Raw genomic sequence first — 24,745 nt, 5'->3', positions numbered from 1 at the left:
AGTGCATTGAAGCCCCGCAGTCCTAGCACCAAAGGATTTTGCCAGGCATCTCGCAGATCAAACATACTTGACCGATTTGCATTGAAAATCAGCCATGTGCCGTGACGGCACCGACATCTCAAAGAATGACTAATTGTTTGAAATCCAGTGTCATCTGATGATTCGAGATCACAAGAATCCACTTCATGCCATGAAGTGAGGATCATTTTAGTTTACGCTCGAGTGTATGCAAAAATGTGGGAACAGGACGACATGCAAATCTCGAATAATAAAGCAAATCCCTGAATGCCCTTATCAAGGTACATTTGTCTACTTTGTTGATATCGCAGAAATTGGAATGGAAGATAATAACGTTCTAGAGTTTGTGGAACAGCATCAGTGGGACAAGCAATCTTTTCGAGGTAAAGAAGAATTCGCAAAGAAGTTCGTTTTCTTCTTCTAACACATTATTTCTCAAATTTTAAGTCACACTTGGGACTTAGCCCACTTAGCCCACTCATGATGTCTGACAGGCTCCAGAACCCTGAAATCCATAAGGGGCGAGATCGGAAGTGTTGAGTTTGGGTCTATCGTATATACACACGTGACTTGGCGCTCGATTCGTTAGAACGCGTCAAATCAAGCGCGACTGTAATTACACCACTACTTCTTCGAGCTCTTGTCTTTGTCCACATAGAATGATAAAACTCCCAATGGCTGCTCTCTTCTCGAACCATCAACATAATATCTACGGACAGATCAATCGCCATCGCGTCGCGCATTCGAGCTCAATGGCACCAAACGATGACGACGAAGATTATGGCTTTAGCTCTGGCGATGAAGCAGAGTTGATCGCTCTATCGCAAAGTGCCAGCACGAAACGAAAGTCCAGCGCGGAACTGCCTCCTTCAAAACGAATAGCCCTTCAATACCAGTCTGCCAACAAGGCCCTGACGGAGAATTTTGGCATGAAGGAGTTTCGTTTGCAGCAAAAGCAGGTCATATCACGAATCTTGAGTGGGAAAAGTGCAGCAGTCGTCTTTCCAACTGGTGGTGGCAAGAGCCTGTGCTTTCAAGTACCGGCTCTGGCCTTCGCCGAGGAGGACGAATTGGCTGGCACACGCGCAGAAGGAGAACATGGAATAACACTGGTGGTTTCGCCCCTAATTGCGTTGATGAAGGACCAGACAGATGCCCTCCTACGTCGTGGTATCAAAGCAGCCACATTCGATTCGACGAAGTCTCGAGAGGAATATTTGGCAACATGCGAGATGCTTCGAAATGGCGAGCTGAAGTTGTTGTATTGTGCCCCCGAGCGGTTGAATAATGAGGGATTCATTGAGCAGATGAAGCATGTCCGTGGAGGGATCCGTCTTCTAGCTGTGGACGAAGCACATTGCATATCTGAGTGGGGACATGCCTTCCGTCCTGACTATCTCAGTAAGTATTGCCCCAAGCTTTGCCGTGTTGGTGTTAGTAGCTGATGCGTAGCAGAGATAGCAAGATTCGCAGAGGAGATATGCGCAGAACGTGTTATCTGCTTGACGGCAACAGCCACACCCCGAGTTGCAACAGATATTTGCGAGACCTTTGGGATCGACGAGAGTTCCGGTCTTTTTCGCACATCAACCTTTCGCCCCAATCTTCAACTTCTCGCTGAGTCCGGGGTGAGTAAAAAGGAACTACATCCCAAGCTTTTCAAATTCCTCAAAAGCAACCCTGGATCATCAATCGTTTATGTTACTCTGCAGAAGGACACCGAGCAGTTGGCTGTAGAGCTTCGAAGAAAGGGCTTTAATGCTAGACCTTTCCATGCAGGTAAGCATATGACGGGGTTCCTGGCCATGCGTACTGGGTCTCTCCTTTGGCTCTTCCAACCGTACACTAACACCGTGTCTTGTGCTATAGGAATGGGCGCTCCAGAAAAGGCAGAGCTGCAAGATGACTTCATGAGATCGAAGGACCTTATCATCGTTGCCACGATCGCTTTCGGGATGGGCATTGACAAGGCATCAATCAGGAACGTCATACATTTCAACATCCCAAGCAGTCTTGAATCTTACAGTCAGGAAATTGGCCGAGCTGGAAGAGATGGCAAGTTGAGCAAGTGCATGTTTTATGTCTGCGGCGAAGATCTTCATCTTCGAGAGATGTTTGCTCGAGGCGATTTACCTACCCGAGCGGCCATTCGAGGAGTTCTTCAGGAGATCTTCACCCCGATGAACACTTCTCAACCAATTGGCAACCAACTGCAGTTCAGCCACTATTCTCAAGAGAGGGATTTTGATATTCGCTCAACGACGCTGAAGAATATATACGCCCAACTCGAGCTCACCCACCACCTTATTCGAGCAACTACTCCGATTTACAGCAAGTACACATGGAAGCCTGGTCCAGGATTTCAGTCAACGCTGAATTCGGACAAGTCACCAGCGGGAGTTGCTATCAAGAACCATGCCAAGTACGGGAAATCGCTGTATTCATTCGATATGGACATGGCTGTGGCGTCCTCCCATCTTCCGAGAGGTGACATCCTCAAGAAATTACAAACCTTTCACGACAACGGAGATCTCGAGCTGAAGCCAGCTGGTGTCATGAGCGTGTACAAGATCCTCTCACGACTACCCAAGACTGCGCCTGAAGTGGAGATCCTCGTTGACGTCTTGTATGCTACATTTCAGAAGCGGGAAGAAGAAGCACTCGCTAGGACTGATGAAATGTTACAGCTCATCACAGCCAAGGCATGTTTCTCTAAGTCACTTGCTCAGCATTTTGGTGACGATCTTCTGGATGGTAAGACAGAGTGTGGCCAATGTACGTGGTGCACGACCCGCAAAGCTGTTGAACAGCGATTACCTCCACCTGTCCCATTCAACCATTCCGCCTGGAATGCAGTGCTTGATGAGATCGAGGGTAGAGATGATCCACGACTTCTTGCAAAGGTTGCTTTCGGTATAGGAAGTCCAAAGATTTCCTATGAATTGAAGCTTTCTAAGCACGGTGTCTTTGGCTCGATGGACGATCACAATTTCCTGGTATGTCTCCTGTCTCATGTTCCGAACGATGCTAACTCCAGCAGGATCTTTTGCGCGCTGCCGAGTCCGCCTGCTCGAATCCTAAGACGTCGAGACCCAAGCCCAAATTAGCTCCGAAGACGACAACTCAAACGAAAAGCTCATCGTCGAAACCTGCTGGTAAGACTTCGAAATCTGCTGGGAGGAGGTCGACTCCGAAATAAGTCACTTACGGGAGCATAAGGAGCGGATAGTGAGCTGGGGTGAGATGTTCTCCCCTCGAATTCACCGGATCTGGGGCAGGTCATTGCGTTTTAGCATCTACAGATGGTTTTTCTGCACATATTTGCATTGCCTTGGGACTTCCATTTGTCCTACGCTGGGTGGCGTTGAAGAAGGGTATGTTATTCGGATAGTATGCCCTACGGCACTGAGAAGTTCGGCCAAGTCTTATCATTTATGTTAGCTGGAAGTTCTACTCATTATGTACGGGAGAAGGCCATGTTGTGCACTCAAGTCTCACCCACTGCGACATGAAAATTCGAAGTCAACGAGCATTTATTTCAGCGAGGGTATTTTATGTAGTTCAGCATAATCGTCGTTCAGCAAGCCCCGCCTTAAAGCGGCCATGGCCAAATAAAGTCTCGCGCGTCCATGCAGCTCAAGTCAGCCATCAACATTCATTTCTCGACCACAATGCTCGTCCAGTCATCTGCCCTAGTCCCACGCTCTTCATCGTATCATTCCACCATTCATCATGTCTTACAAAAGTCCGTCTTTCATTCTGTCAGCTTGACCCACAACATCCGGATCGAAAAGCACTCACCACGATTACAACAGAAGTCCAGCGACCATGACGCCAAGTGCACCCATGATGACCTTTCCACTTCCAATTTTATTGCCGGCATTGCAAGGCTGTTGATAAGGAGAGCTGCCGCAGGAGTCACGAGCTTCGACTTCCTCTTGAGCAGAAATTGGGGCGATTTCGGACGTTTCTCCTCTGATGGCGACTGGAGCTGGAGAGAGTTGAGTGCCGACAGGAATGACGTGGGCGATGGAAAGGGAGAAGAGAGTAAAGACGATGGTTAGAAGTGCGATCTTCATTTTGAGATTGATGTTTGGTGTTGGCTAAGAATGTTTTTTGAGGGTATGTACGAAGGCTTGGTTGCAGTTGCTGAGGTGTAGACTTGAGGACTTTGAGAGCTGTGTTGGTAAAGCTTGTCTTTGGATGGAGATGATATTGATTTAAGTTGAGTTGATTTGATGATATGAAGTGTTGATGCTAGGGGGGACAGGTCGTGAAGAGGAGAAGGGGTTTATATAGACAGACAGGAAAGACTCAAATTCATTTGCCATTCCTCTTGACTCACCAAAGACGTAATTGCCATTCACGTTGACTCAAGGAAATATTTCACGCTTAAGGAAGGCGTAAGTCGATTTATTTCTGAAGGTATTGCATTTTCAAGGTGTATTCACCTGCAACGTCCCCTTGACCTTACCCTCTAATGCCTTTCGTCATCCATTGTGGCATCGTTCAAAGCGTTCTTGTTCAACAACTCGTCATGTTTAGCATCTAAAGAGTTCACCGCATCTTCCATCGCATCGTATTTATGGAACAATACCCAGAACAGGCATCCAACAAACAACGATCCGACACAGAGACCAGTGAATAGCCACAAGATATCAGGATCTCCAACCAAAGGAGTGAAAGCTTCGCCGATAGCATAACCAAATGCATTTGTCAATAGGTACATTGACTGGACGAACGATTTCATGGATGGCGGTGCCTTCATGTAGGCGTACTCGAGACCAGTGACGGACGCAAAGATTTCAGAGATGCCAATGAACATATAGGCTGGTGTCTGGATTGCGATGTGGATGTTGTTTGGTCGGGCAACTTTGGTATCTACCAGAGCAGCAGGGCATTGAAGTGGGTGTCCGTAGCAGGGACCAGCTTGGTATATGAAATGCTGCAGAACACTGGGTGATTTAGCAAATGAAGCTTAATTACAGAAGAGGAAAGACTCACGCAGCATACAACATTGACATCGAAGCGACAACGAAACCGAAAGAAATTCGAGTGATTGGTCGGAATTTGATGTGATACTTCTGTAACATTGGATACACAAGTCGATCCATGATTGGGGCAAAGAATAGGATAGCAATAGGGTCAAAGTTCTGCATCAGGTCGTTGGGGATTCCATGTCCATTCATCTGTGCTGCTTGCGAAACAAAATTGCCTGAGAACTGAGAGTACACGACCCTTCAATGTGTTAGCAGAGTTAGGGGAACAATCGCGGAATCGTACCAATAGATAGGATAGAAGAGAAAAATCTTGCACGCTTGAAGAGCACGCTTCAATTCATCAATGAACAAATCATTCCAGGGTGTAGCATGTTTTCGACCGAACTCTTCTTGGTATGAGGGTTTCGGAGCATCCATATTGCGGTACTTGACCATAATTCCGATGGCCTTGAATGCGTCTGTGATGATAGATCCCTGAGGCGGTCGGACAATATACTTCTTCCGACCAAGGACCAAGCAAACGAAGCCGGTCATGAACATGCACAAACACAACAAATAGGCTGACCAGAATCCAATATCGCGCTCCATGTATGGGGTGGCTAGTAATGATAACGAACCGACATTGATACAACAGTAGAAGACAAGGTAGATTCGCTGAATCGTGACTGCAGGATCAATGATAACTCGCTCTCCGGTGTTGAGAGTCTTGACGGCCATGCGCTTTCGAGTATACTGATCGGCGATGAGGGGCGAAACGTTCGCTTTGACACCACCAGTACCAATTCCGATGACCAAGATTGCTGCAATGAAACCTCCCAATCCTGCTCCGTTCTCGAGAGATACTGGTAGAGAAGTCAAAAGGAGAATCAAAAGCCCCATGATGTAGACGCCCGCAAAGACCACAATTGTTTTGTATTTTCCGAGATACTGATCTGCTACGATTGCGCCGAGGATAGGAGTGACTGAAAGTAAATTGATTAGACAGCTCTGAAAGTGTGGACTTGAGGTAGGCTTACCGTAGCACCAGAGGGAGAAAAATGTGTTCAGTGCAGTTGCGGTCTGGTGTTTCTGCCCCAGAGCACCCCGCCCCAGGCTGCCATCAAGAGGTCTCTGGATATAGTTTTGAAATAGTCCCTGGGCTCCGTAGAATGTAAATCGTTCAGACAATTCCACAATTGCAACCAACCATGCGGAGATGGGGAGATTCTCGCCAACTACGGTGGATTAGCATCAACGCAATCTCGTAGGATCTATGTCTATACTTCGTCTCAGAGTTGTTTTCTCCTCCTCGCTAGGTTCCTCATCATCTGGAGTTTCTGAGTATGTCCTATCCGAATAACGACGGATTCCAATCGCTTTTCCATGTGGGGCTGAGCCACGAGGGGCAGAGAACCCAATATCGGTATTGAGTTTTTCAGGATCTCTGGGCGGATCGTTCCTGACTTCTGCTTCCAGAGCCAGCTCGTGGATTCTGTAGGGGATCGTTAGAGTATGTAGGGGGGTAGCTTTCGCGGGGTCCTTACTCTGCAGCGTGCATGTTGTGTTCAGTCATCTTGGGCAGAGGTGATCAATGCTGGTATTGAATGAAAGTGTACGGACGAGCTTGAGACAATAGAGCTGATATAAGTCCGTCTTCTACGACAGTAACGTTGCCCCAGTCTTCTTCCAGAAGCCGTTGCTTGGCGGTGTTAAACAGAGTAAAGTTCAGTGACTGGTCTCCTGTTCCCCGCAGAACCAGGTATAGGCGAGTTCCACGATTCAGGAACCGATCGTATCGTTCAGATCCGTCGAGTCTTAGAAGGCTAAACTGAATATGAGGGGCAGACGGAAATTTGACCACCTCAAGGCCTCGGTTTCGCTGTCTGACCGTGATCCATTTGCTCGGATGGCATTTAACGATGTGCCTCAATCACGGACCGACGAAGCTAAGCCCGTAGAAAAGTCTCATTGCGGAGCTCTGTAAAAAACTTGCAAGTGCCTGATAGGGACCCTAGCATGACTAGTGGCGGCTGTGGCGATGATCGACATCATAGCGTGGAACCTTGACATAACATTTTAATCACATCGCAGATTGGATTGGTTCATTTTCGCTCCGAGCGAATTTCAATAACGAGGCCAAGACTGCCAAGATCCTAAGCATCGTGAAAAACATGCCAAGTGCTCGAGCTCCTTCTCGAAAAGGCTTGAAACGACCATTGATCATAGCCGACTTAGCCGACTTATCGATTGTAAGAAGAAGTTGTGGGAAAGGTTGAAGTTCAAGAGTAGGTTGATTCATGCTGATCACGTTTCTGACCACTTGACTTGGTCTTTTCGTTTCGTCCATCTGCCTTCATTGATGGATATCGGGCAACAATCTGAGAACAAAAAGATATATCAATGGTTCGCGAAACGCAATGTTTGACAGATTTCGCGAATGGGGAATGAAGTTTCTTCCGTCTTACTCGAGTCGACTGCCCAGAAGACTACCAAACCGTCGATATATTACTAAATATCATACTTAATTTAATGTCGAGCGCCGCAGAAGTCAATTGCACGCCGCAGAGTTGCAGAGCTATCTGGATGGAAGACAAAGCCGATGTAAAGCGGAGAACTTTCCCCGCGTTCCCCAGGAATTGGTGGAATTGGCGTGACACATAGTTATACAATGAAGCTTTGACATGACGTTGTCATCTGGAATAGTTTCATTCTTGTCTGAATTTGGAAGGTCGAACAAAATGCAAAGAGATTGAGTGGGGACAGATCGACTCCTGATCGATGCCCGGGAGAAACTTCTCATTGAGAACTGGTACTTGAATCCAACAACTTCACCTTCGAAAGGAGGTCAAGAATATTCAGAGCATTCCAAACATCGCACTCCTGCGGAAGACAAGCGGGATCATTGAATTAGCATCGATACTTGTATGCTCAAGCATGGAGGTCGAATGAGATCTTCGCTACTAGCGTCAATTCTTGCTCAGTGCAATGGGGTGCGTTTCCAACACCGCTCTCGGGGAGCCAGGCAGCTCATTCATTACCACAGGAAATCAAGAGAGTTCATGTCGTGTGTTCGAAATCTCTGCAGCTGGTTCACCAGATTGAATTCCAGACCGCCAAGGTACAGAAGTGACGGAGGATTCTTCGCTGCGAAGTCTCCACGGTTGAAAATCTGAGGCTTGAATCACCATCGAGGATTCAGCTGACGATGAGACTCAATCCCTCAAAAGACCATGTGGATTGTCATCAGCTTGAGATGTGCGAAGGTGACCCCTGAGATGTTCCAAGATAGAGAAGAAAGTCTCCTCGAATAAAAGGAGTTACACTTGCAGCCGCACTCTGCCGGAACAACATCCTGAGCTATTGAATTTCACTGGGAACGTTAAAATAAAGTTAAAGGTGGCAGAGATAAAGTTGAGGCGGTTCCAGAGGTTTGGAAGACAGGAGATTGCGGACTTCCTGTTTAGTCTAAGCGTCTCACGTGTTTTCAGTCAGCAGACATGCCCGAAATGGACTTTCTTATCTTTCCACGTGAATCACTTCAACACGCGCGATATCTACCATCTAGGACTCCCATTGCGGCGCACCTCATGCATCGCTAGAAGCGGAGTGGATCTGTCCATGGCATCAAATCCACAACCTGGAGGCAACAATAATGTGTCTATTGCGGCCAACAAGATCTCCACTAATGGTTGGACCCGGAAAGAGAGACCTTGTGACTCGTGCCGTCGACGCAAGAGTCGATGTATCATCCCTCAGGATGCAGAAACTTGTATAATGTGTCAATCGAGGGGAGAGCAATGCACATTTGTACAGAATCCTCAGCGGAGGAAGAGGAGGAAGGTGGAGGAAGACAGTACGGGGAGTCCAGATACCAGCAAGCCAAGGTCAGTTCAAATCCTCAATCCGCTGAGGCAACTTGCTAAATCCAAATCTTAGATCACCCGAATCAGAGAGAAGTGAGCATTGAAACTAGTTTTGAGATCTAATCACTGACTCCTTGACCAGATGTCCACGCCAAGCCACCCATTGACGACTACGACTCGCTTCCAGGGCCTTCACTCTTGAAGCAAACGCTAGGTCTACAGAATCGACAACATGGGCACTATCTCGGCCAAACTTCAGAGTATGATACTCGTCTTATCAACCTCTCTCCTTTCAATGGTCGTGGAGAATATGTCAGCACACCCGGAACTCTCCGACGGGTCAGCCCTCAGACCCACTTCATCATGAAGTCTGAAAGTCAAACTGAAGTTGATGATGAACTGGCAAATCTGGACCTCGTCGAGAGCATCGTTCAACCTCACGGTAGAGCATTGGTCGATCTCTATTTCCGTATCATTCATCCCAGCTTCCCCATCATGGACAAAAAGGTCTTTCTGGAGAAGTATGCAAGAACTCATCGCGAATTTACCCCGCCTGTCCTGGCCGCTGTGTATATTCTGGCCCTCAATTGGTGGTCATACAGTCCTGAGCTCGTCAATCTTCAGAAGCCAGATATCCAGAAACTGGAGAAGTTGGTCCCGCAGATGATGAGTGTGGTGCTGAACCGTCCAAAGCTCTCCACTGTTCAAGCGGGACTTCTTCTTCTGCAGCGGCCAGACGGTGATTCTTGGGCTCTCACTGGCCAACTCGTGGCAGTCGCACAGAACTTAGGACTTCATCTTGATTGTTCGAGATGGAGGATTCCAGAATGGGAGCGAAGCCTTCGAAAACGACTTGCTTGGGCATTGTTCATGCAAGACAAATGGGGAGCGTTGATACATGGTCGCCCGCCACTGATACATCTCGATGACTGGTCTGTCAAACCCCTCGAGACAAGAGATTTTCCCGAGACCGAAGATGAGGCCGAGGAAGAGGGAAGTTCGGACATTGAGACTGGACGACTGACGTTTGTTCACATGATCTCCTTGACAGAGATACTGACAGAAATTTTGGCTACTTTCTTCACTGTGCGAGCGACAGCGAATTTGAGCAGTGAAAGGGAGAAAGCTATGATTGTGACATTGGAGAAGGCGAAACCGATTCAATTGAGGCTGAAAGATTGGCATTCAAAATTGCCTCAATCTCTGGCTATCACTCAGACAAGAGCCAGGAAGCTTTCTCCAACTGGTGAGTAGAAATGGTGAATGTAGTGACGTCTTCGCTGACCATCTCTAGGCTCCCTTCATCTGGCGTACTTTGCCACCGAAGTTACTCTTCACCGAGCCATCATTCGATTCGATTCGACATACATGGATGCGAACATTCGATCAATCACGCGCTCTGCTGCAAAAGCTAGGTTCACATCTGCAATTGACCTCGTCAGCAAGTTGGAGCCAGCACACCTTCAATGCTTCTGGTATTTTTGTTCTAGGGTGAACCTCGCCATCATCGGTACCTTTGGCAGCTTGCTCTGGGCGACGTCAGACAATTCAGAAGAAGCCGAATTCTACAAGGCTCAGCTCGCAGAGTACAGATGGACATTGAGAGTCAGCAGTAAAGCTGCGGAATTCATGAAGTTCACCGTCGGAATGCTAGATGCTAGTCCTGTGTTCATGAAGGAGAATGGTTCCAAGACCACCACTCCCAGCATGCCTCGAGACCACTCTCAGGACAGCTATCCGTCCGAGGGTCATGCGACATTGATAGGTCAGACTATTCAGGATTTCGATCAGAACTTGTCCGTCAAGAACTCTCCGAGTGTGGCGACGTCGACTGAGAACATGTACCAGTACGACCAAGATTCTGGTTTCAACATGTCAACAGACCATCGTCCAAGCTGGTCCACCTTTGCCAACAATGTCAATTTCACTGCTGGAGACGTCCAGGATTGGTCCCTGGATCAGCTGTACAATTTCGAAAACTTTCAAGTGGCCGAAGAAATGTTTGCCAGTCGAAGATTCATTGAGGAATACGATGAGACTGGGAATAACTTTGCTGGATTCTAGTACCAACGCTGAACGGTCTACAGCACCAAAGCCATCGCCATCAACACAATTGACATTTTCCAGACGCCAAAATCAAATCTACTGCCGACTCCTGGAACATCACCGATAGGAGTGGAGCCCTCAGTCGAATTCTGTGCTCTCAGACATCTCATGGATGGAGATATTATGCCACTTCCACCCTCGAAATCATGACTTGGAGACTGAACAACAAGGATCGGCCAGATTCGAGTCGCTGCAGTCTCGTAAAATGTAAGGTTCGCGGGGTCGTGGAGTTCATCGGTGGTGTATAAGAATAGACCCCCTGATGTATTGTTGGTTGTGGTGATGTCTGAGTGTGTCAGCTTGGCTTGCTACAGTCTTCGGGGATCTTACTGGTGGCGATGAAGCCCGAGTCAAGCGACCCCATACACGCTCCAGGAATCTGGGGAAAGGCCATGCCTCCACAAGCACCGCTCCTTTGATTGCTGCTCGCAGCAGCTACTGCCCTAGCTAGTGAGATTGCACCAGTCCACGCAAGTACACATTCATCCCCAAAAGTCGCAGAACAGTTTCCGTTATCTTTTTGTCCCTTCACTGTCGCATTGAGCGCGACGCTCTCCATCACGATGACGCATGTATCCCAGCTTGAGTTTGCTATGAACGCTCCGTCCGAATCCAACGATATCACAGAATTCGTGATCACCGAACCATTGGCGCCTGGGATATCAGCGACTTCTGTTACGTTGAGCGAAGCAGTCCAAGAGACAGGGCTGGCAATGTCTGGAATGTTGGTCATATTGACTCCACGTAGCGACACTGAACCGGTCGCATTGGGGTGTTGATTGGCTGTTTGGTATATTGCAACATCCTGGGATGGCCCGGCACCGGTACCTATCTCCCCTGCCACGAGGCTTATGATCGAGAACAAGATTGACAATTTCATATTGCTGATTGAAGGGGTCTGAGGTAGGGCTAAGAGTTTGGGGAATTGAGGGTCTTCAGAAAGCTGGTGATAGGAGTATATATGGTCTTGAGAGCAGAAGCCTTGGCATGATGAATATATTCTTGGCACGAAGAATACGAGTAATCAGTACCATAACAGAGATTAAGGCTGTTCAATGCGACCATTTCATGTCAACAATGAAGAGTTCTCAACTAATATGTGGCAGTGTGAGCTGCTAAGATAGCTAGCTCATTGATCTGCAATTGTTCTTGTCGGTTTGCATTTATTATGACGGTGCCGAGGCAGCGCGATTGAAAGCTGAGGGCAAAAGTACGTCAAATGTCACTTGACTTTGAGTCGTGGCTGCATCTCACAAATGCATGGCATCCAGCAAGTGTAAATTTTATTTCAATAGACGGAGTATGCAGTGCTGAGGGATAATGGTGTTTTGGTGAAGAGTATTTGTAGCGGAGGATTGCGCCAAGAACCGACGTCGATGACATCGTGGACGGGTTCTAAACGAACTTGTATGACTATTGGTCGACCGCAAGTGGCTGCTGAAGTTTCGGAAGATGTTGCCGCTGAAGGTGAGGGACTGATAGACGCTTGAGCAATGGTAAAGTGGTATCTTGTCTTGGTAAGATCTTACTTCTCGTCGCGCAGTTTCCAAACCTAAGTGGAACACATATTTTGGTCATGGGTTCGTCAATTCAGGCGGAAGCATCTCCAGAAAATGTTTATGACAGAACGAGATTGACGACGATGGGCTGCCTGAACACAAACTCCAACATTCGATCGCTGCTGAATCTTTCGAAGAGAACAGGGGCGGGATTGATTGACCACTGATTGAACCGGGGAAGCTCAAGTGAAGAAACATCAAGTGAAGAAACATCAAGTGAAGAAACATCAAGTGAAGAAACATCAAGTGAAGAAACATCAAAGAACACGCTACGAAAACGAATGAAATGAGCTGATGGACACTGATTCATTCTGCTGATGATGTTTACATTGCTAGACGAAAGTGGGCTTTTCGCAAGAGAATCGAATGTATGTATTCTTGCCATCCCCTCTGCACATATTCAACTCCCCATTAAGCATTACTGATTCTAACCATGGAGACCATAACCCAACAGATTACATTGCGCATGTATCCGCTCTGCCAAATTTCATCAGTTTGGGTCTCGGGTCTTGGATCAGTGAAGACTCACTTCTCTACGCCACCAAGCCCAAGGTTCTTGGGTCCCTTTAAATTTGGATCGTGTCGCCCTCAATGGTGGCACGCTTCGATGGAGTGGTGCATGGGTTCTCGAGATAATTGACACAGCAGTCATATTCTCTGTCACTTGTCAGCACTTGTTATGCACGTCATTGCTAGGCAATGGAAGGTTGGAGTGAACAGAGCGTATCTTAGGGTAGACGTACGCGCCATTCGGACAGACCGCTGCGCAGTTGCCAAACTTGCAAGTAGATGTTTTCGCATAGTGAAATACTGAAATGGTTGGTGAGCATGTCTCGTTTCAATTGTTGAAAGTGAGCATACTTGGGAATTTCCAAGCAGGCGGATTCAAACCAGCACTTGCACTGCCTGCCACGAGCAGTGTCAGAAGTAGACTTTGGAGCTGCATGATGAGTTGGAGGTAGAAGATTCTGAATTTGGATGAGATATGAATTGACTAGGCCACTTGGCGAAAGCTTGAGGGGACGACATCGTTTTTAAGTGCGGGGAATATCATTTCTTTTGCGACTCTCGGGGCTTGATTTATGATGAAGGATCGAACACCGAGACGGGCATGAATTCTGCATGTTATCAAGCCATATATGTGTTGGTGTATCCGTCTTTAGATAGAACGTAAGCCACGAAGAAGCAGGAGAAACAAATTGAGTTCGGATCGACAACACAACATCGCAAATGTACCTTGTGGTGTAACCGCACTATCGAATGTCGGCAGCGTGCGCATGCAGGTCCTAGCGCCAACTTTCATCTAGCTTCGATGAATGGAGGAGCTTGCGGCTGAGGACACTCCTGCTTACGCTTGGTGGCCGTGGGGGTTCCGCTTGGGGATAAGATCAATGCAGGCGATGATGAGGCTTGCTGGAAGATAAGAGCGACGACCAATGGTAACAGTGGAAGAGAGAAGCCTGTCGGAAGAAAATCCGAACTGGCGTAGATACAATGAGACGAAGATGCGTGATACGAATTGTCGTTGACTGACGGTTGGATCCTGTTGTTACATGATCCCTCAGTATGTGGATGTAACCCTCGATCCCTTGTGCTTCAACCCGCTCAGCTGTCCAGAATAGGTAGCGGGTGGCGCCGTAGAACTTTCTTTTTCGGAACATCACAAATCCTCTTGCATAGTGAGCTCAAATCGACCACTGCGGCATCACTAAAGGATTAACAAACCTGAAGCACACTTCTGCACAGTTTATCATCCAATCGCACGAACTCGTGCAGGCAAAGCTTGACCATATTGGTGACTTGTTCCTCAGCGGCTGAACCACAGCCATGAACATCCAATATATTGGTACAGCAACGCAAAAGCCTCGTCGGCTCAGACTTGCTAGATTCTTCAGTCTTTCGCTTTAGATCAAAGGCGGTTTCCGGTTCGTAATCACAAGCCAGAACAGTGATCACAAGTATAACGGAACGGAATACGACCAAGAGAACAATCTGCAAAAACAAAACAACGACAGTTGTCACAACCCGAAAATTCACTAGGAGGTCCCACAATTGATTTCAAGATCATGCTTCAGTCTTTGAGATACATACCGAAAGGCAGAATGTAAATCATACCCTTCGTTGGGTGAATGACCTCGCCAAGCAAAGAGCAAAATAATGTCCCGCAACTACAAACCGCATAGCAAGCTATCGCAACGAACGAAAGTTGGAAGAGCGAAACCAGAGCCGTTGGGAGCAGTAAGCCGCTGCCATGATTTACACCATTTCCTTGTGTCCAGTTTCAACTCCAGAACTGACACCCTTCGACTCATCTCGATCACTCTCGACCCAAACTTCATCCTCAAACTTGTATAGTTCTTCACAAGGTGGCGTGTTCTTTCGCATCAAAAGCCATCGCTTGATCCACCATGGCAGAACCTTGGTGAGCTGATACTTGGAGTGAGTTCTGATGGGAATACCAAACACATAGTCAAGCTCCTCCAAAGTTCGTTGCTTGGTCTCATACAAGAACAAGAAGATCATGCCGAAAGCAATCATATTCATCGCCGCATAGAATCCGAAAGCACCCGAGACACCGAAAGCCTTCAGTTGACGTGGGAAGGTCAGGGAGACAACGGTGGCCCAGAAGTTGTTTGTCGCTACGGCCCAGGACATCCCAACTTCACGATGGCTCAGGGGGAAAACTTCTGCTGAATATGTGAAGGGAACTGGACCTTCACCTGGGGAGTAGAAGGCATCGTAGATGTAGATGAAGAATGTGACGAGACCGAGATGTGCCCTGCTGCTTTGAGGGATGAAGTAGCACATTCCTGCAGCAAGAAGACTCCAGCACATATTCGGGAAGGTGAAGAGAAGCAGACCGCGACGTCCGAAAGTATCGATTGTCCAAATCGCAGGCCAGGCGAAGACGAAATTGACGAGACCGAAACCGAAAGAGGCAAGTAAAGCTCCGATGTTGCTTGCACCCGACTCGGAGAAGATGGTGGAAGAGTAGAAAGCGATGATGTTAACTGATTGGTTAGATAAGAAGACATGGGATCGGACAACACTTACTACCGCACATCTGCTGAGCAATCATGACAACACCTGAAGCTTGAGTGGCTCTGCGAAGTCTGGGAATGGTGAACAGTTCGATGAATCGAGTAACCATGTTGCTGTTCTTGGAAAGTCCCTTTTCTTCCAAGAGGACATCCTCGTAGACTAGCTGAGCGTGGATGAAGTAGAGGTCACGGGCAGCTTGAAGTGGGGTATTTCGAAGGCGCAGAAGTGATTCGTATGCCTTGCCAACACGCTTCTTCTTCAGAAGCCAACGGGGAGACTCAGGACAAAACCAGATTCCGAGGATGAGGGGGACCGCTGGAACGAATGCAGAGGCAAATTGTAGACGCCATGCGATATGGCCAGAGTTGGCGAATACTAGATTGGCGCAAGTTCCTAGGAAGATGCCGAAAGCAGTCCAAACTTGCCACGACATCACGAGTCCACCACGAATGTTTGTAGGAGCAGCTTCTGCAGAGTAGACGGGGACTGTGACCTCCTTGAGACCCATACCGAGACCAAGCAGAACACGGCAAGCCACGAGTTGTCCCCATTTCTGTGTAAAACCGGAACCGATCGGGGCGAGGAGACTGAATATGGCCGCCAAGAAGATGGTGCCTCGACGACCGAGATAGTGATTAAGAGGGTCGGAGATCCAGGCGGCGCTGGTATTGTTAGAAAGGTTGGTTTGTGGGGAGGTTGACATACAAGAGGCAGATGGTAATGTAGGGTGCTGAATTGACGAATCCAACGATCCAGGAGTTTGTGTTGCAGATTGATGGAGTTGAACAGTATGTTGGGTCGTCAGAGATGTTCATGGCAATTGCAAAGGTGAGATTGGCTCCATTGGACCCTGCAAGTGTTAGATATGTTTGCTCCCAGCTGTTTCGTTCCGTGCTTACCAGTTTGATCCCAGCCTTGAATGGCTGCAGCGATTGAATTGAGGATGATTGTCACGTAGAGGATTCGAGGATGCTTCCATCTGTGGGTGGTCTGAAAGTGTCAGATCGATCTAGTGATGGAAGAGGGAGTCTACCTCTTCGTGCAAGACTCTGACGTCCTCCGCGTCCAATTCGTGAATGTTATCAACATGATGTGGGCTTTGCGCAACCAGGGCTCCTTTGATCAACCAAGGCGTGATCTCGGTGAGGTTGTTCTCTGTCGCGAACTCTTCAACATCTTGAATGAGTTGCTCTTTGGGAATACCGATGAGAGGGTTCTTGATTCTGGCAGTGTCAGCTGGATCTTGGCGCAGAGGTGGAAGACCTACTCTCCGGTGACGTTCGCGTTGATGGCTGCAACGCTCTCCTTGCGACGGCCCAAGGACTTGCGTTCAGGGACTGAAACCTCAGGGCTGTAAATGTCAGCCAGAGCGCGTTCCACTGTCAATTGACTTACGACGAGATCTTCTCTGCGTCAGCCATTGCGGTCCGATGCAGTGCGGAAAGTTGAAGAAGAGTTGAAGTTGGAGATGGCTGTTTTATCCGGGACGAGGAGGTTCATATAGTCAGCACCTCAGGTTTTGGCGAGATGAGCGCCGCAAGGGAAAAAAAAGGTCGATACAGGGTTTGGACCCTGCTTATGCAGAGAGAGATGTGATAACAAATGTAACCATCGACCACGAGACCAGACACGGCGGACCACCAAAGAAGGAGTTCATCATGGCCCGATCGATCCTCCTCGCATCCTCACACTCCATCGGCCACACCGACATGGAGGAGCCATTCAGAAGGCATCTTGAGGGTTTCGAATGCCCTCAACAGAAGCTTAATCCACACAGAGCTCCCTCTAGCCCCACACCAGCGCTACCCCGCAATCCCGCAGATTGCGCCATGGCCCAAGCTCATGCAGCTCGCGCACTTTATCAGGCTTTGGTGTGATTCTCAGCCCGTCTTCTGGAATGGTCGGTCTACTCCATTGTTGATCGCTCTTTGTGCTAATCTTGACCTCTCGGCTGTCACTTAGTTCCACCTCCCTCTACCGTACCTAGCTTTTATCTCGTCGTTTGATCCTTCGACGTGCACAGAGAAATCATCTCCAACATGAGCACTTCAATTCATACCCCGCATCACATATAACGTGATCCCTTCTCCGAAATCGGGGTGTGGAGACATCTCACCTCAACGATAGCGAGATGCAGGGTACAAATCTTGCTGCCTTCGGGGAAATGATGCCAAATGATGCGCAGGCGCAAAAGAGGCGTCAAGCCACAACACTCAATCTCACTGAGGGCAGCCACAAACAAGCCACAACATTGTACATTTATTGCTGCCTTGAGGCCTCCACTTGTTTATTCTCTTCTCTATCCACTTTGGAGTTGGAAATCGTCTGATTCGGGCCGTAAGTTTGTCAGAAGAACTCTACTAATGGCAGAGAATGTCCAGCTGAACCTCGTCCCTTGCGGTTGAGAAAATGTCGGTGTAAATATCATCTGCTCATGCGACTTTTGGGATCCACCATCAAACTCTCACCTCATGGTGGAGAAAAATGCGATTGAAATGACCGAAAGAGGAATATGGAGTCTCCGTGAGATGAGAAACTATCAGGATGCTGAGCTCGAAAAAGAAAAGTTATCCCCACCAGTGAGGAGAGAATGAAGCACGAAGGGAAGAGCTCCCGGATGAAGGCCCAAGCGTTGTACATGTGCTCGGGCTTTTCATCCGCTGACTCGAGAAGCCATCCGCAACTGAATCTCTGTGCGATAGTTGAGGATGGTAGGTGCTTTGGGAAGAGAAAATACTTTACTTGGGAAACCAGCCATAACATTACTGGAAAAGCGGAATCTGACCCAGGTTTTAGAAGTAATCCTCCTCAATCCTCCAGTACAACAATGCTCCAGCAGCATCTCAGCCAAATTTCCTTTCATTGTATCCCATTCTTCCGTCGTGGGCCCCAGCAGCATGTGCATCAGCACCGCGCAAAACCACCTTGTAGCCATCGCAGAGTCTGTTTGCAGCACTGCTGCGAGGAAGAATAACAGGGAGTTGGCAGATGTGACACCGTAAGGAATACCAACAACAAGTAATCCTACGACGATATGTATATTTGGGACATTCAATCGTGATTCAATATTTTCCACTTCATGCCTTCGTGAGAGTGTGTTTGGAGGAGACGAGGAGTCGTGGATTCGTAAGAGGAGGATTGAATCGACGGGAGAGACGGAAAGACATAGAACTGGAGAGGGTGCCGGTATATCCGCAGGAATCTGCGACCTTGATGGTCGCAGATTGGAGGGGAGGCTCTGAGATAGAGGCCGATATTGAGAACTAGGGAAAGGCATCGAGGTCAAGAAGAGGCTTGGAAGCTCGAGGATTTGGGGGTTTGGTTGTCGCAGATTCAGGGCATGCGATGCGGATCCAGAGGCCAGGCTCGAAGTTCCCTGAAAATATGCTGCAGATCAAGGAGGATGGTCATACTTTAATGCTATTTTCAATTGCCTTCGAATAATGTCTATCCTGATCGCAGCACCGTGGCGATGGATGTGCTGTGTACCCCTAATCATGTCAGCTTCTTGCTAATTATCGATTGTGAAGTATCTTGAAATGGAGAGATCTTAACTGGTTGTAAAGTATCCAGCTGTTGAGGGACTTTGAATCTTTGTACAGATCCTATCTGCGCGCTCTTTCAAGCTAAAGAGACGTGTCTCGGGGTAAATTTACATTGCAAGTGGGGAAGGTGAGGCTCGGCGGTAACTAAATTTTAGTGCTTGGCATTCTCAACCTCACTACACTCCATCACTTCACGACTTTTATGGTGTCAATGGCACAAAAAGATTTGGGAATACACACGATGCATTGAAAGTATGTAATTTACACCAACCTCATACTCCAATTGCTCCCACACAATGTCCATCAGAAGACGAAAAGAAAAGCCATGACCTTGTCGATTGCTTCCTCTTCTCACTAGCCTTACCTTTGCCATCTTCATCGGAAGAATCAGCACAAGTAAGCACAAGCAGGCAATATATATCAGAGGGCACTGATAAATCTAAAATCTACCACGGCTCCCGTGATAGATTATTCAATTGGTATCAATTACCCACGACACGGACAATGAAAGGAAGCTACTTAGCTATGCGATGTCTTCCTTCGATCCGAGTCGGCCGAAGCCCTCGTAATCAGATGAGAGATCCATAGAATCTCCCGGAAGACTCTCCTGGGAATCGTCAAGGGCTTGCTCGGTATTGATGGTGCCAGCATTGCTCGCACCATCGCCGTCAACTCCATCTCTCTTTGGATTTATTGCCTGAGCAGTGCTCAAATCGACCTCGTTCTCAGCATTGCCGAAAGCCCCTCCTTGCTTCGGCATTACTGACGAAACCTGGTTTGCGCCAGTGCTGCTTTCAACTTTGTTTTGGGTTCTTTCATTAGAATTGGCGACATCGTTCAGCCTCGCTGAAGGATGACCCTCCTCAACGTCTATGGAAACAGAAGGCAAGCTTGAGGTAGCTGGAAGTGCAGCCGACTGAGCATAGCTCGAATCAATCATCGAGAAGATGAAGAAGGAGGCGGCCGCCTTGGGACTTATGTCCCATGTCGAGTTCCGATTTGCGTGGGAGGGGGTGCTCAACGAGGTTGAGCAGCTTCACCAGTACGAGAATCCGGAGCGGATTCAGTACTTTGCAGAGAAGCGGATGTGGGAGAAATTGTGTAAGTGTTCTCCCCTTCTTTGATGGAAACTGCTAACTATTCAGTCGGCCTAAGCCGTCTCTTTCCTCTCGACGATCCTGCCAGTCCGCCGTTGAGGCTTGCTCCTGGCTATGCCGGAGACAAAGAAGAGAGAGAAGCCGCCCTGGCCGAAGCTGAGGGCTACCTTCGAGACATAAATGCATCTATCGACCGCAATCGTCGAAGTCTAAGCTTCTGCTGGCGGCCGGGTACGCGCGACGGCCAGAAAAAAATCTACCTCTAGAAATGGGCGGATTTGCGGCGTAAATCCAGAATCCGTAGGCGAAATGACCCTGGATCAGGGGGAGGGCACAGACCAGTTCACCATAAATCCTGCACCATAAATCCAGAATGGTCCTGGCGCTGGGGGAGTCCCCTCTACGGCTACCAGCGAGCAGAGGGGGGAGATCTGACCATCGGGGGCCATGGGTGACCCTTTTATTTACTTGTCGGAGTGGCAGGTGCTGCTCTGTACGTCTTGCGGCTACTGCCTCCGGCCTGGACGTGACGTCTGGGTTCGACACCTGAGGCAGCACCCGCACTGCTTGAAAGGGGCGTCATTGAAGGCTCTCGTGGAGCTGTTTAGCAGCTACGACCTACGGGCGGCAGAGGCAGAGCCAGCGCGGCTGCCAGCGAAGGCCATCCCGGGGCTAAGGCTCCTCGACGGCTTCCAGTGCCTGACCTGCTCAGCCCACCTCACAAGGGATTGCAAGTCGATGCAACGGCACGTGTCGAAAGCCCACCAGCAAAAGCTAGCGTTGTATGAGAAGAGCCCTCTGTGGCGGGGGTGCAAGCTTCAGACTTTCTTTGCTGAGAACCGCTGGGTTCGGTATTTCGTGGTAGAGGAGGGAGAAGCAGCTGCTAGAGGGAGCTCCGAATGCTCTTTTATAGCTGGCTTGGATTCGAGGGAGGCAGACTTCTTTACGCAGCTTGACGAGGACGCAGCTATTGTAGGTGAGGATGCCAAAGCAGAAGCCAACACCGTTTATGGCTTCGGTAGCCATAAATCTGCTGTGGTGCCGTGGCTTCGACGGACGGGCATCGAGGAGCACACGCGGGGCTTGAAGAAGGACGAGATGCACACCTCTTTTGCGGTGCCAAAGAATGCCGAGAGCGAGCCCGAGCTGTTCTTAATGCTGGAGGTCATGGACGAGATCTTTACAGAGGCGCACAGCTAGTGCTTCGACGGCCCAGACTGCATGTTGACTTGGCCACGGCAGCTGGCGTTGAGCCGCTTCCATACTGCCGCTGGCCCAGGGCAGAAGACGCGCGCGTTCGACCCGAAGAAGGAGCCCAATACGCTCAAGACCAACTTCGGCTACTAGAAGCAGTTCTTGACTTACTGCTACCGGGTGGCCTACCGCGGCAGCCACTTTACTACGGCCGACGACGACCAGCGGACCCCGGAGAGCTGCATCCAGCTCACGGATGGCCAGGAAAATGCGTGGGAAGCGGCCTCCCAAAGCGCTATAAAGCAAGACCGGCCTGCGCTAAGAAACGCCATGTCGGACCTCTCAATGGCGCTGGTCTGCCACGAATTTGGAGGCAATCGGTACAACTCCCCACTACTCAGCTTCTGCGCTATGCTCAGCGTTAAGCCGTACACTAAGACTTAGAAGGAGCCGGGCAACTATAATAGCTGCTTGTCTGGCGTGATCTAGGTTGCACAGCTCATCATCTTCCACACTAGCGCCTGTTTGGAGAAGGCGGAGCTAGGTGATACACTCGAGCGCATTGAGCAGTATTGCGGGAAGTTCTTGAAGCAGGACACCAAGACTCCCATAGGCGAGATCCTCAGCTAGCGCTTACTGCTGTTTACTGTCTCGAAGGAGGTCGTTGGGCCGCACCAAGCACAGTGGGATGTGGACGAGAAGGTCCTGACCTACCGAGACGTTGATTTGCATATGGATCACATGCCGCGGCTCTTACTCTCCGACTTCCAGTAGGCCCAGCACCTACTCTACGACGAGCTGATGTTCGGGGCCCAGAACCTTCCGCGGATGCGTGCTTGGGCTTTAAAGGACAACTTGGACGCCGATGCCTTTGGCTAGTTCTTTGGCTAGCACCGGGAGAACATTAAGCTAGTAAAGCCGCTAGCGAGGTCTTTGCTAACCGTTATCCAAGACTCGAAGCCGTTGTGGGACTCGTTCCTGGATGCCACCGCAGATGGCGCCAAGGTCTGGCGGGGGAAGGCGATTAAACGGTATGAGGCCGTGGCTAACGAGTTCCTAAAAAGGCTCTTAGTCTTGATCTATATGGGTTCTGGCCAGCCTCTGCGCGAGAGTAAACTATTCTCTGTCACCTGGTGTAACACCTAGCGGCGGCGAAACGTCTACCTCAAGCACGGGCTAGTCATACTGCACACCACATACCACAAAGGTTAGCAGCAGACGGGTAAGTTTAAGGATAATATCCGGTTCTTGCCTACACCTGTTGGAGACCTCTTGCTAGACTACTTGGTGGTTGTCATCCCGCTCCTCCAGGTCTTCCTCCGCCGGTCTGCCCCGCATGCCATTATCTCTCCGTACTTATGGTGGCAAGACGGCAAGGTTTGGGCTGACAACCGGCTCACGCGGTGCATAGAGCAGGCGTGTAGTCGGGCCAGCATCCCCCGGCTATACATTGCTAACTAGCGGCAGATAACGGTCAATATCGTTAAAACTAAGTTTGCAGCTAACATTGGGTGCTTTGAGGTTGACGACGGGGCTAACGACGAGGATGCCGAAGAGATTAAGGCTGACATTCGGGTTATGACCAAGCAGCGGAACCATAGTACGCGGACTGTCAACCGGGCATATGCAAACTAGCACAATGCTAACTTTGGGAACGTGTGGGATGGCCTTATCCGTCGGAATCTGCGTGCTTTAACTCTGTGGAAGGACTTGTGGGGGCTTAACTAGCTGCTTGGACTAGCTAGGAAGAGGAAGCGGGATGGTAAAGATATTAGCGGTCCGCAAATGCTTAAGAAGATCGCTATGGGGATCTACCGGCTACGGAAGAAGTGGTTAGCTGCGGCTCTGCTAAAGAGTGCAAGAAAGCTGTACCTGGATGACACACTAAAGTGGAAGTTAGCAGCCTAGGAGCGGGCTATGACTACTATTATATTATAGACTAAGTAGGTGGTAGTCATCATGGCTACTAGCGAAGGGAAGAGCCTGCTGTTTATGCTGCCCTGTATCCTCCCTGATGCTAGGGTAACGATCTTAGTCTTGCTACTCGTGTTTCTGCGAGGGGACCTCCTCCGCCGAGTCCGAGAGTTAGGGATCGATCACTTAGTGTGGTCGCCTGGCGAGCAACGAGATGTGCCCTTGGTGTTTATTACAGTTGAAGCAGCATGTACGGAACAGTTTCGGACCTACGCCCACAAGCTCGCGGCTACGCAAGACCTTAGCCGCATTGTGTTTGACGAGGCTCACTTGACTATCACAGCGTCCGACTATCGCCAGGCTATAGTTGACCTCGCCCTAATCCGCAACGTCCGTATGCAGTTTGTTTACTTGACAGCTACTCTACCTCCGACAATACAAGCTACATTTGAAGAGTAGAACAACTTAGTGAGCCCCAAAGTAATCCGAGCATCGACAAACCGGCGAAATCTGTTCTATATGGTACAGCGGGCCACTAGGCGAGGGAGTCTGCTCGAAGAGGGCGCGCGGAGGGCAAGGGACGCGTGGGAGAATAGCTAGCTCTTGGATCGGGCTCGAGATAAGATTATCTTATACGTTCGGACAAAAGACGATGCTGCTACGCTGGCCGAGCTACTTTGTTGCTCCTAGTACATAGCTGATACAGGCACAGCTGAGCAGAAGGAGGAGCTGCTGAGAATGTGGCTTGCCTCCTCGGACCAGCCGTACATCGTGGCCACGTCTGCACTAAGCGCTGGCTTCGATTATGCCCACGTTCGCTTAGTTGTACACGTCAACGAGCCGTCGTCTTTGGTCGACTTCGCCTAAGAGTCTGGTCGGGCCGGGCGGGATGGAAAGGAGGCGTACTCGCTGGTCCTCCTCTCACCTACATGGAAGCCGCAAGCCGCTGAGAGTACCGTGGTCGAGAGAAGAGCCCTGCACCGCTATCTCCTCGGCTAGGACTGCCGCCGGGCATGCTTGAGTGAGCACCTCGACTCCGAGCCGTATTGGCGACAGTGTTAGGATGACGAGGACGTTGTATGCGATGTATGTAGCGCCGGCCTAGCTCTCGCTCCGTCTCTCGCTCCGTCTCCCGAGCCGGCCCTCCAGTATACTGGTAGTGCGGCTATCCAGGAGAAGCGGCGCCGAGCCGACCTCGAGCTAAGCCGGTACCAGGAGGACCTACTTGCGGTTCAAGGCACGTGTCTGCTCTGCAAGGCATTCGGCGATGCTTGGGACCACGCCTTCCCTACGTGCTGGCGTCGGTTCGAGTTCTTTGAGGCTCGCAATCGTGTTAAGGACCAGAAGCAAGGAGGAGGGCCGTGGATTACTCCGTACCACGCGTGCTACTAGTGCTATAATCCCCAGGCCGTCTGTTAGCGCGCGGAC

The 24,745-nt window shown here is 49.4% G+C and overlaps 11 protein-coding genes across 11 annotated transcripts; 4 read left to right on the top strand and 7 right to left on the bottom strand.

Moving 5' to 3' along the window:
* Positions 1-770: 770 nt before the first annotated feature.
* Positions 771-3,217, top strand: LY89DRAFT_696383 (ATP-dependent DNA helicase-like protein recQ; the record flags this gene model as incomplete). Its single annotated transcript, XM_018216832.1, has 4 exons — positions 771-1,419; positions 1,474-1,797; positions 1,888-3,014; positions 3,059-3,217. The coding sequence occupies 4 exons, from the start codon at positions 771-773 to the stop codon at positions 3,215-3,217; spliced, it is 2,259 nt and encodes a 752-aa protein (XP_018072208.1).
* Positions 3,218-3,666: 449 nt separating this feature from the next.
* LY89DRAFT_732563 (uncharacterized protein) lies at positions 3,667-4,097 on the bottom strand (the record flags this gene model as incomplete). Its single annotated transcript, XM_018219695.1, has 2 exons — positions 3,667-3,769; positions 3,829-4,097. 2 exons carry the CDS (start codon positions 4,095-4,097, stop codon positions 3,667-3,669), a joined length of 372 nt encoding a protein of 123 aa, XP_018072207.1.
* A 398-nt stretch (positions 4,098-4,495) lies between these two features.
* On the bottom strand, positions 4,496-6,570 carry LY89DRAFT_696382 (putative peptide transporter PTR2; the record flags this gene model as incomplete). Its single annotated transcript, XM_018216831.1, has 6 exons — positions 4,496-4,973; positions 5,023-5,256; positions 5,302-5,980; positions 6,035-6,232; positions 6,281-6,489; positions 6,542-6,570. The coding sequence occupies 6 exons, from the start codon at positions 6,568-6,570 to the stop codon at positions 4,496-4,498; spliced, it is 1,827 nt and encodes a 608-aa protein (XP_018072206.1).
* A 2,045-nt stretch (positions 6,571-8,615) lies between these two features.
* LY89DRAFT_732561 (uncharacterized protein) lies at positions 8,616-10,924 on the top strand (the record flags this gene model as incomplete). Its single annotated transcript, XM_018219694.1, has 4 exons — positions 8,616-8,881; positions 8,934-8,953; positions 9,003-10,106; positions 10,155-10,924. The coding sequence occupies 4 exons, from the start codon at positions 8,616-8,618 to the stop codon at positions 10,922-10,924; spliced, it is 2,160 nt and encodes a 719-aa protein (XP_018072205.1).
* Positions 10,528-12,013, bottom strand: LY89DRAFT_28129 (uncharacterized protein). The gene is made up of 2 exons (XM_018206451.1): positions 11,297-12,013; positions 10,528-11,252 (listed from the first exon to the last, which is right to left on the bottom strand). Exons 1-2 carry the CDS (start codon positions 11,844-11,846, stop codon positions 10,942-10,944), a joined length of 861 nt encoding a protein of 286 aa, XP_018072204.1. The 5' UTR covers positions 11,847-12,013; the 3' UTR covers positions 10,528-10,941.
* Positions 12,014-13,091: 1,078 nt separating this feature from the next.
* LY89DRAFT_732559 (putative polyol transporter 5) lies at positions 13,092-16,988 on the bottom strand (the record flags this gene model as incomplete). The annotated part of the gene is made up of 10 exons (XM_018219693.1): positions 13,092-13,182; positions 13,269-13,335; positions 13,387-13,493; positions 14,786-15,536; positions 15,580-16,229; positions 16,273-16,417; positions 16,467-16,557; positions 16,601-16,790; positions 16,835-16,918; positions 16,963-16,988. 10 exons carry the CDS (start codon positions 16,986-16,988, stop codon positions 13,092-13,094), a joined length of 2,202 nt encoding a protein of 733 aa, XP_018072203.1.
* An 868-nt stretch (positions 16,989-17,856) lies between these two features.
* On the bottom strand, positions 17,857-19,191 carry LY89DRAFT_28511 (uncharacterized protein). Its single transcript, XM_018206477.1, has one exon. The coding sequence runs from the start codon at positions 18,842-18,844 to the stop codon at positions 18,221-18,223; it is 624 nt and encodes a 207-aa protein (XP_018072202.1). The 5' UTR covers positions 18,845-19,191; the 3' UTR covers positions 17,857-18,220.
* A 444-nt stretch (positions 19,192-19,635) lies between these two features.
* LY89DRAFT_732558 (uncharacterized protein) lies at positions 19,636-20,052 on the bottom strand (the record flags this gene model as incomplete). The annotated part of the gene is made up of 1 exon (XM_018219692.1): positions 19,636-20,052. The coding sequence occupies one exon, from the start codon at positions 20,050-20,052 to the stop codon at positions 19,636-19,638; it is 417 nt and encodes a 138-aa protein (XP_018072201.1).
* A 37-nt stretch (positions 20,053-20,089) lies between these two features.
* On the top strand, positions 20,090-21,409 carry LY89DRAFT_732557 (uncharacterized protein; the record flags this gene model as incomplete). Its single annotated transcript, XM_018219691.1, has 3 exons — positions 20,090-20,213; positions 20,258-20,440; positions 20,922-21,409. The coding sequence occupies 3 exons, from the start codon at positions 20,090-20,092 to the stop codon at positions 21,407-21,409; spliced, it is 795 nt and encodes a 264-aa protein (XP_018072200.1).
* A 1,006-nt stretch (positions 21,410-22,415) lies between these two features.
* LY89DRAFT_683837 (uncharacterized protein) lies at positions 22,416-23,215 on the bottom strand. Its single transcript, XM_018214765.1, has one exon. The coding sequence runs from the start codon at positions 23,000-23,002 to the stop codon at positions 22,847-22,849; it is 156 nt and encodes a 51-aa protein (XP_018072199.1). The 5' UTR covers positions 23,003-23,215; the 3' UTR covers positions 22,416-22,846.
* Positions 23,216-23,362: 147 nt separating this feature from the next.
* On the top strand, positions 23,363-24,709 carry LY89DRAFT_668065 (uncharacterized protein; the record flags this gene model as incomplete). The annotated part of the gene is made up of 3 exons (XM_018213016.1): positions 23,363-23,711; positions 24,030-24,096; positions 24,412-24,709. The coding sequence occupies 3 exons, from the start codon at positions 23,363-23,365 to the stop codon at positions 24,707-24,709; spliced, it is 714 nt and encodes a 237-aa protein (XP_018072198.1).
* Between the last annotated feature and the right edge of the window lie 36 nt (positions 24,710-24,745).

Source organism: Mollisia scopiformis (genome assembly GCF_001500285.1).
Source record: "Mollisia scopiformis unplaced genomic scaffold LY89scaffold_10, whole genome shotgun sequence".
In the NCBI taxonomy this organism is placed as follows: Eukaryota; Fungi; Ascomycota; class Leotiomycetes; order Helotiales; family Mollisiaceae; genus Mollisia; species Mollisia scopiformis.
Note: the sequence above shows the minus strand (reverse complement) of the source record. Positions and strands in the feature narration are given on the sequence as shown.

Excerpts from the sequence above, each read along its gene's own strand:
- LY89DRAFT_28511 (XM_018206477.1), bottom strand. The coding sequence starts at position 18,844 with ATGCCTTTCCCTAGTTCTCAATATCGGCCTCTATCTCAGAGCCTCCCC.
- LY89DRAFT_683837 (XM_018214765.1), bottom strand. The coding sequence starts at position 23,002 with ATGGTTCCGCTGCTTGGTCATAACCCGAATGTCAGCCTTAATCTCTTC.
- LY89DRAFT_28129 (XM_018206451.1), bottom strand. The coding sequence starts at position 11,846 with ATGAAATTGTCAATCTTGTTCTCGATCATAAGCCTCGTGGCAGGGGAG. Across the intron at positions 11,253-11,296 it reads CTCGGGCTTCATCGCCACCA|ACATCACCACAACCAACAAT; the intron begins GTAAGATCCCCG and ends TGACACACTCAG.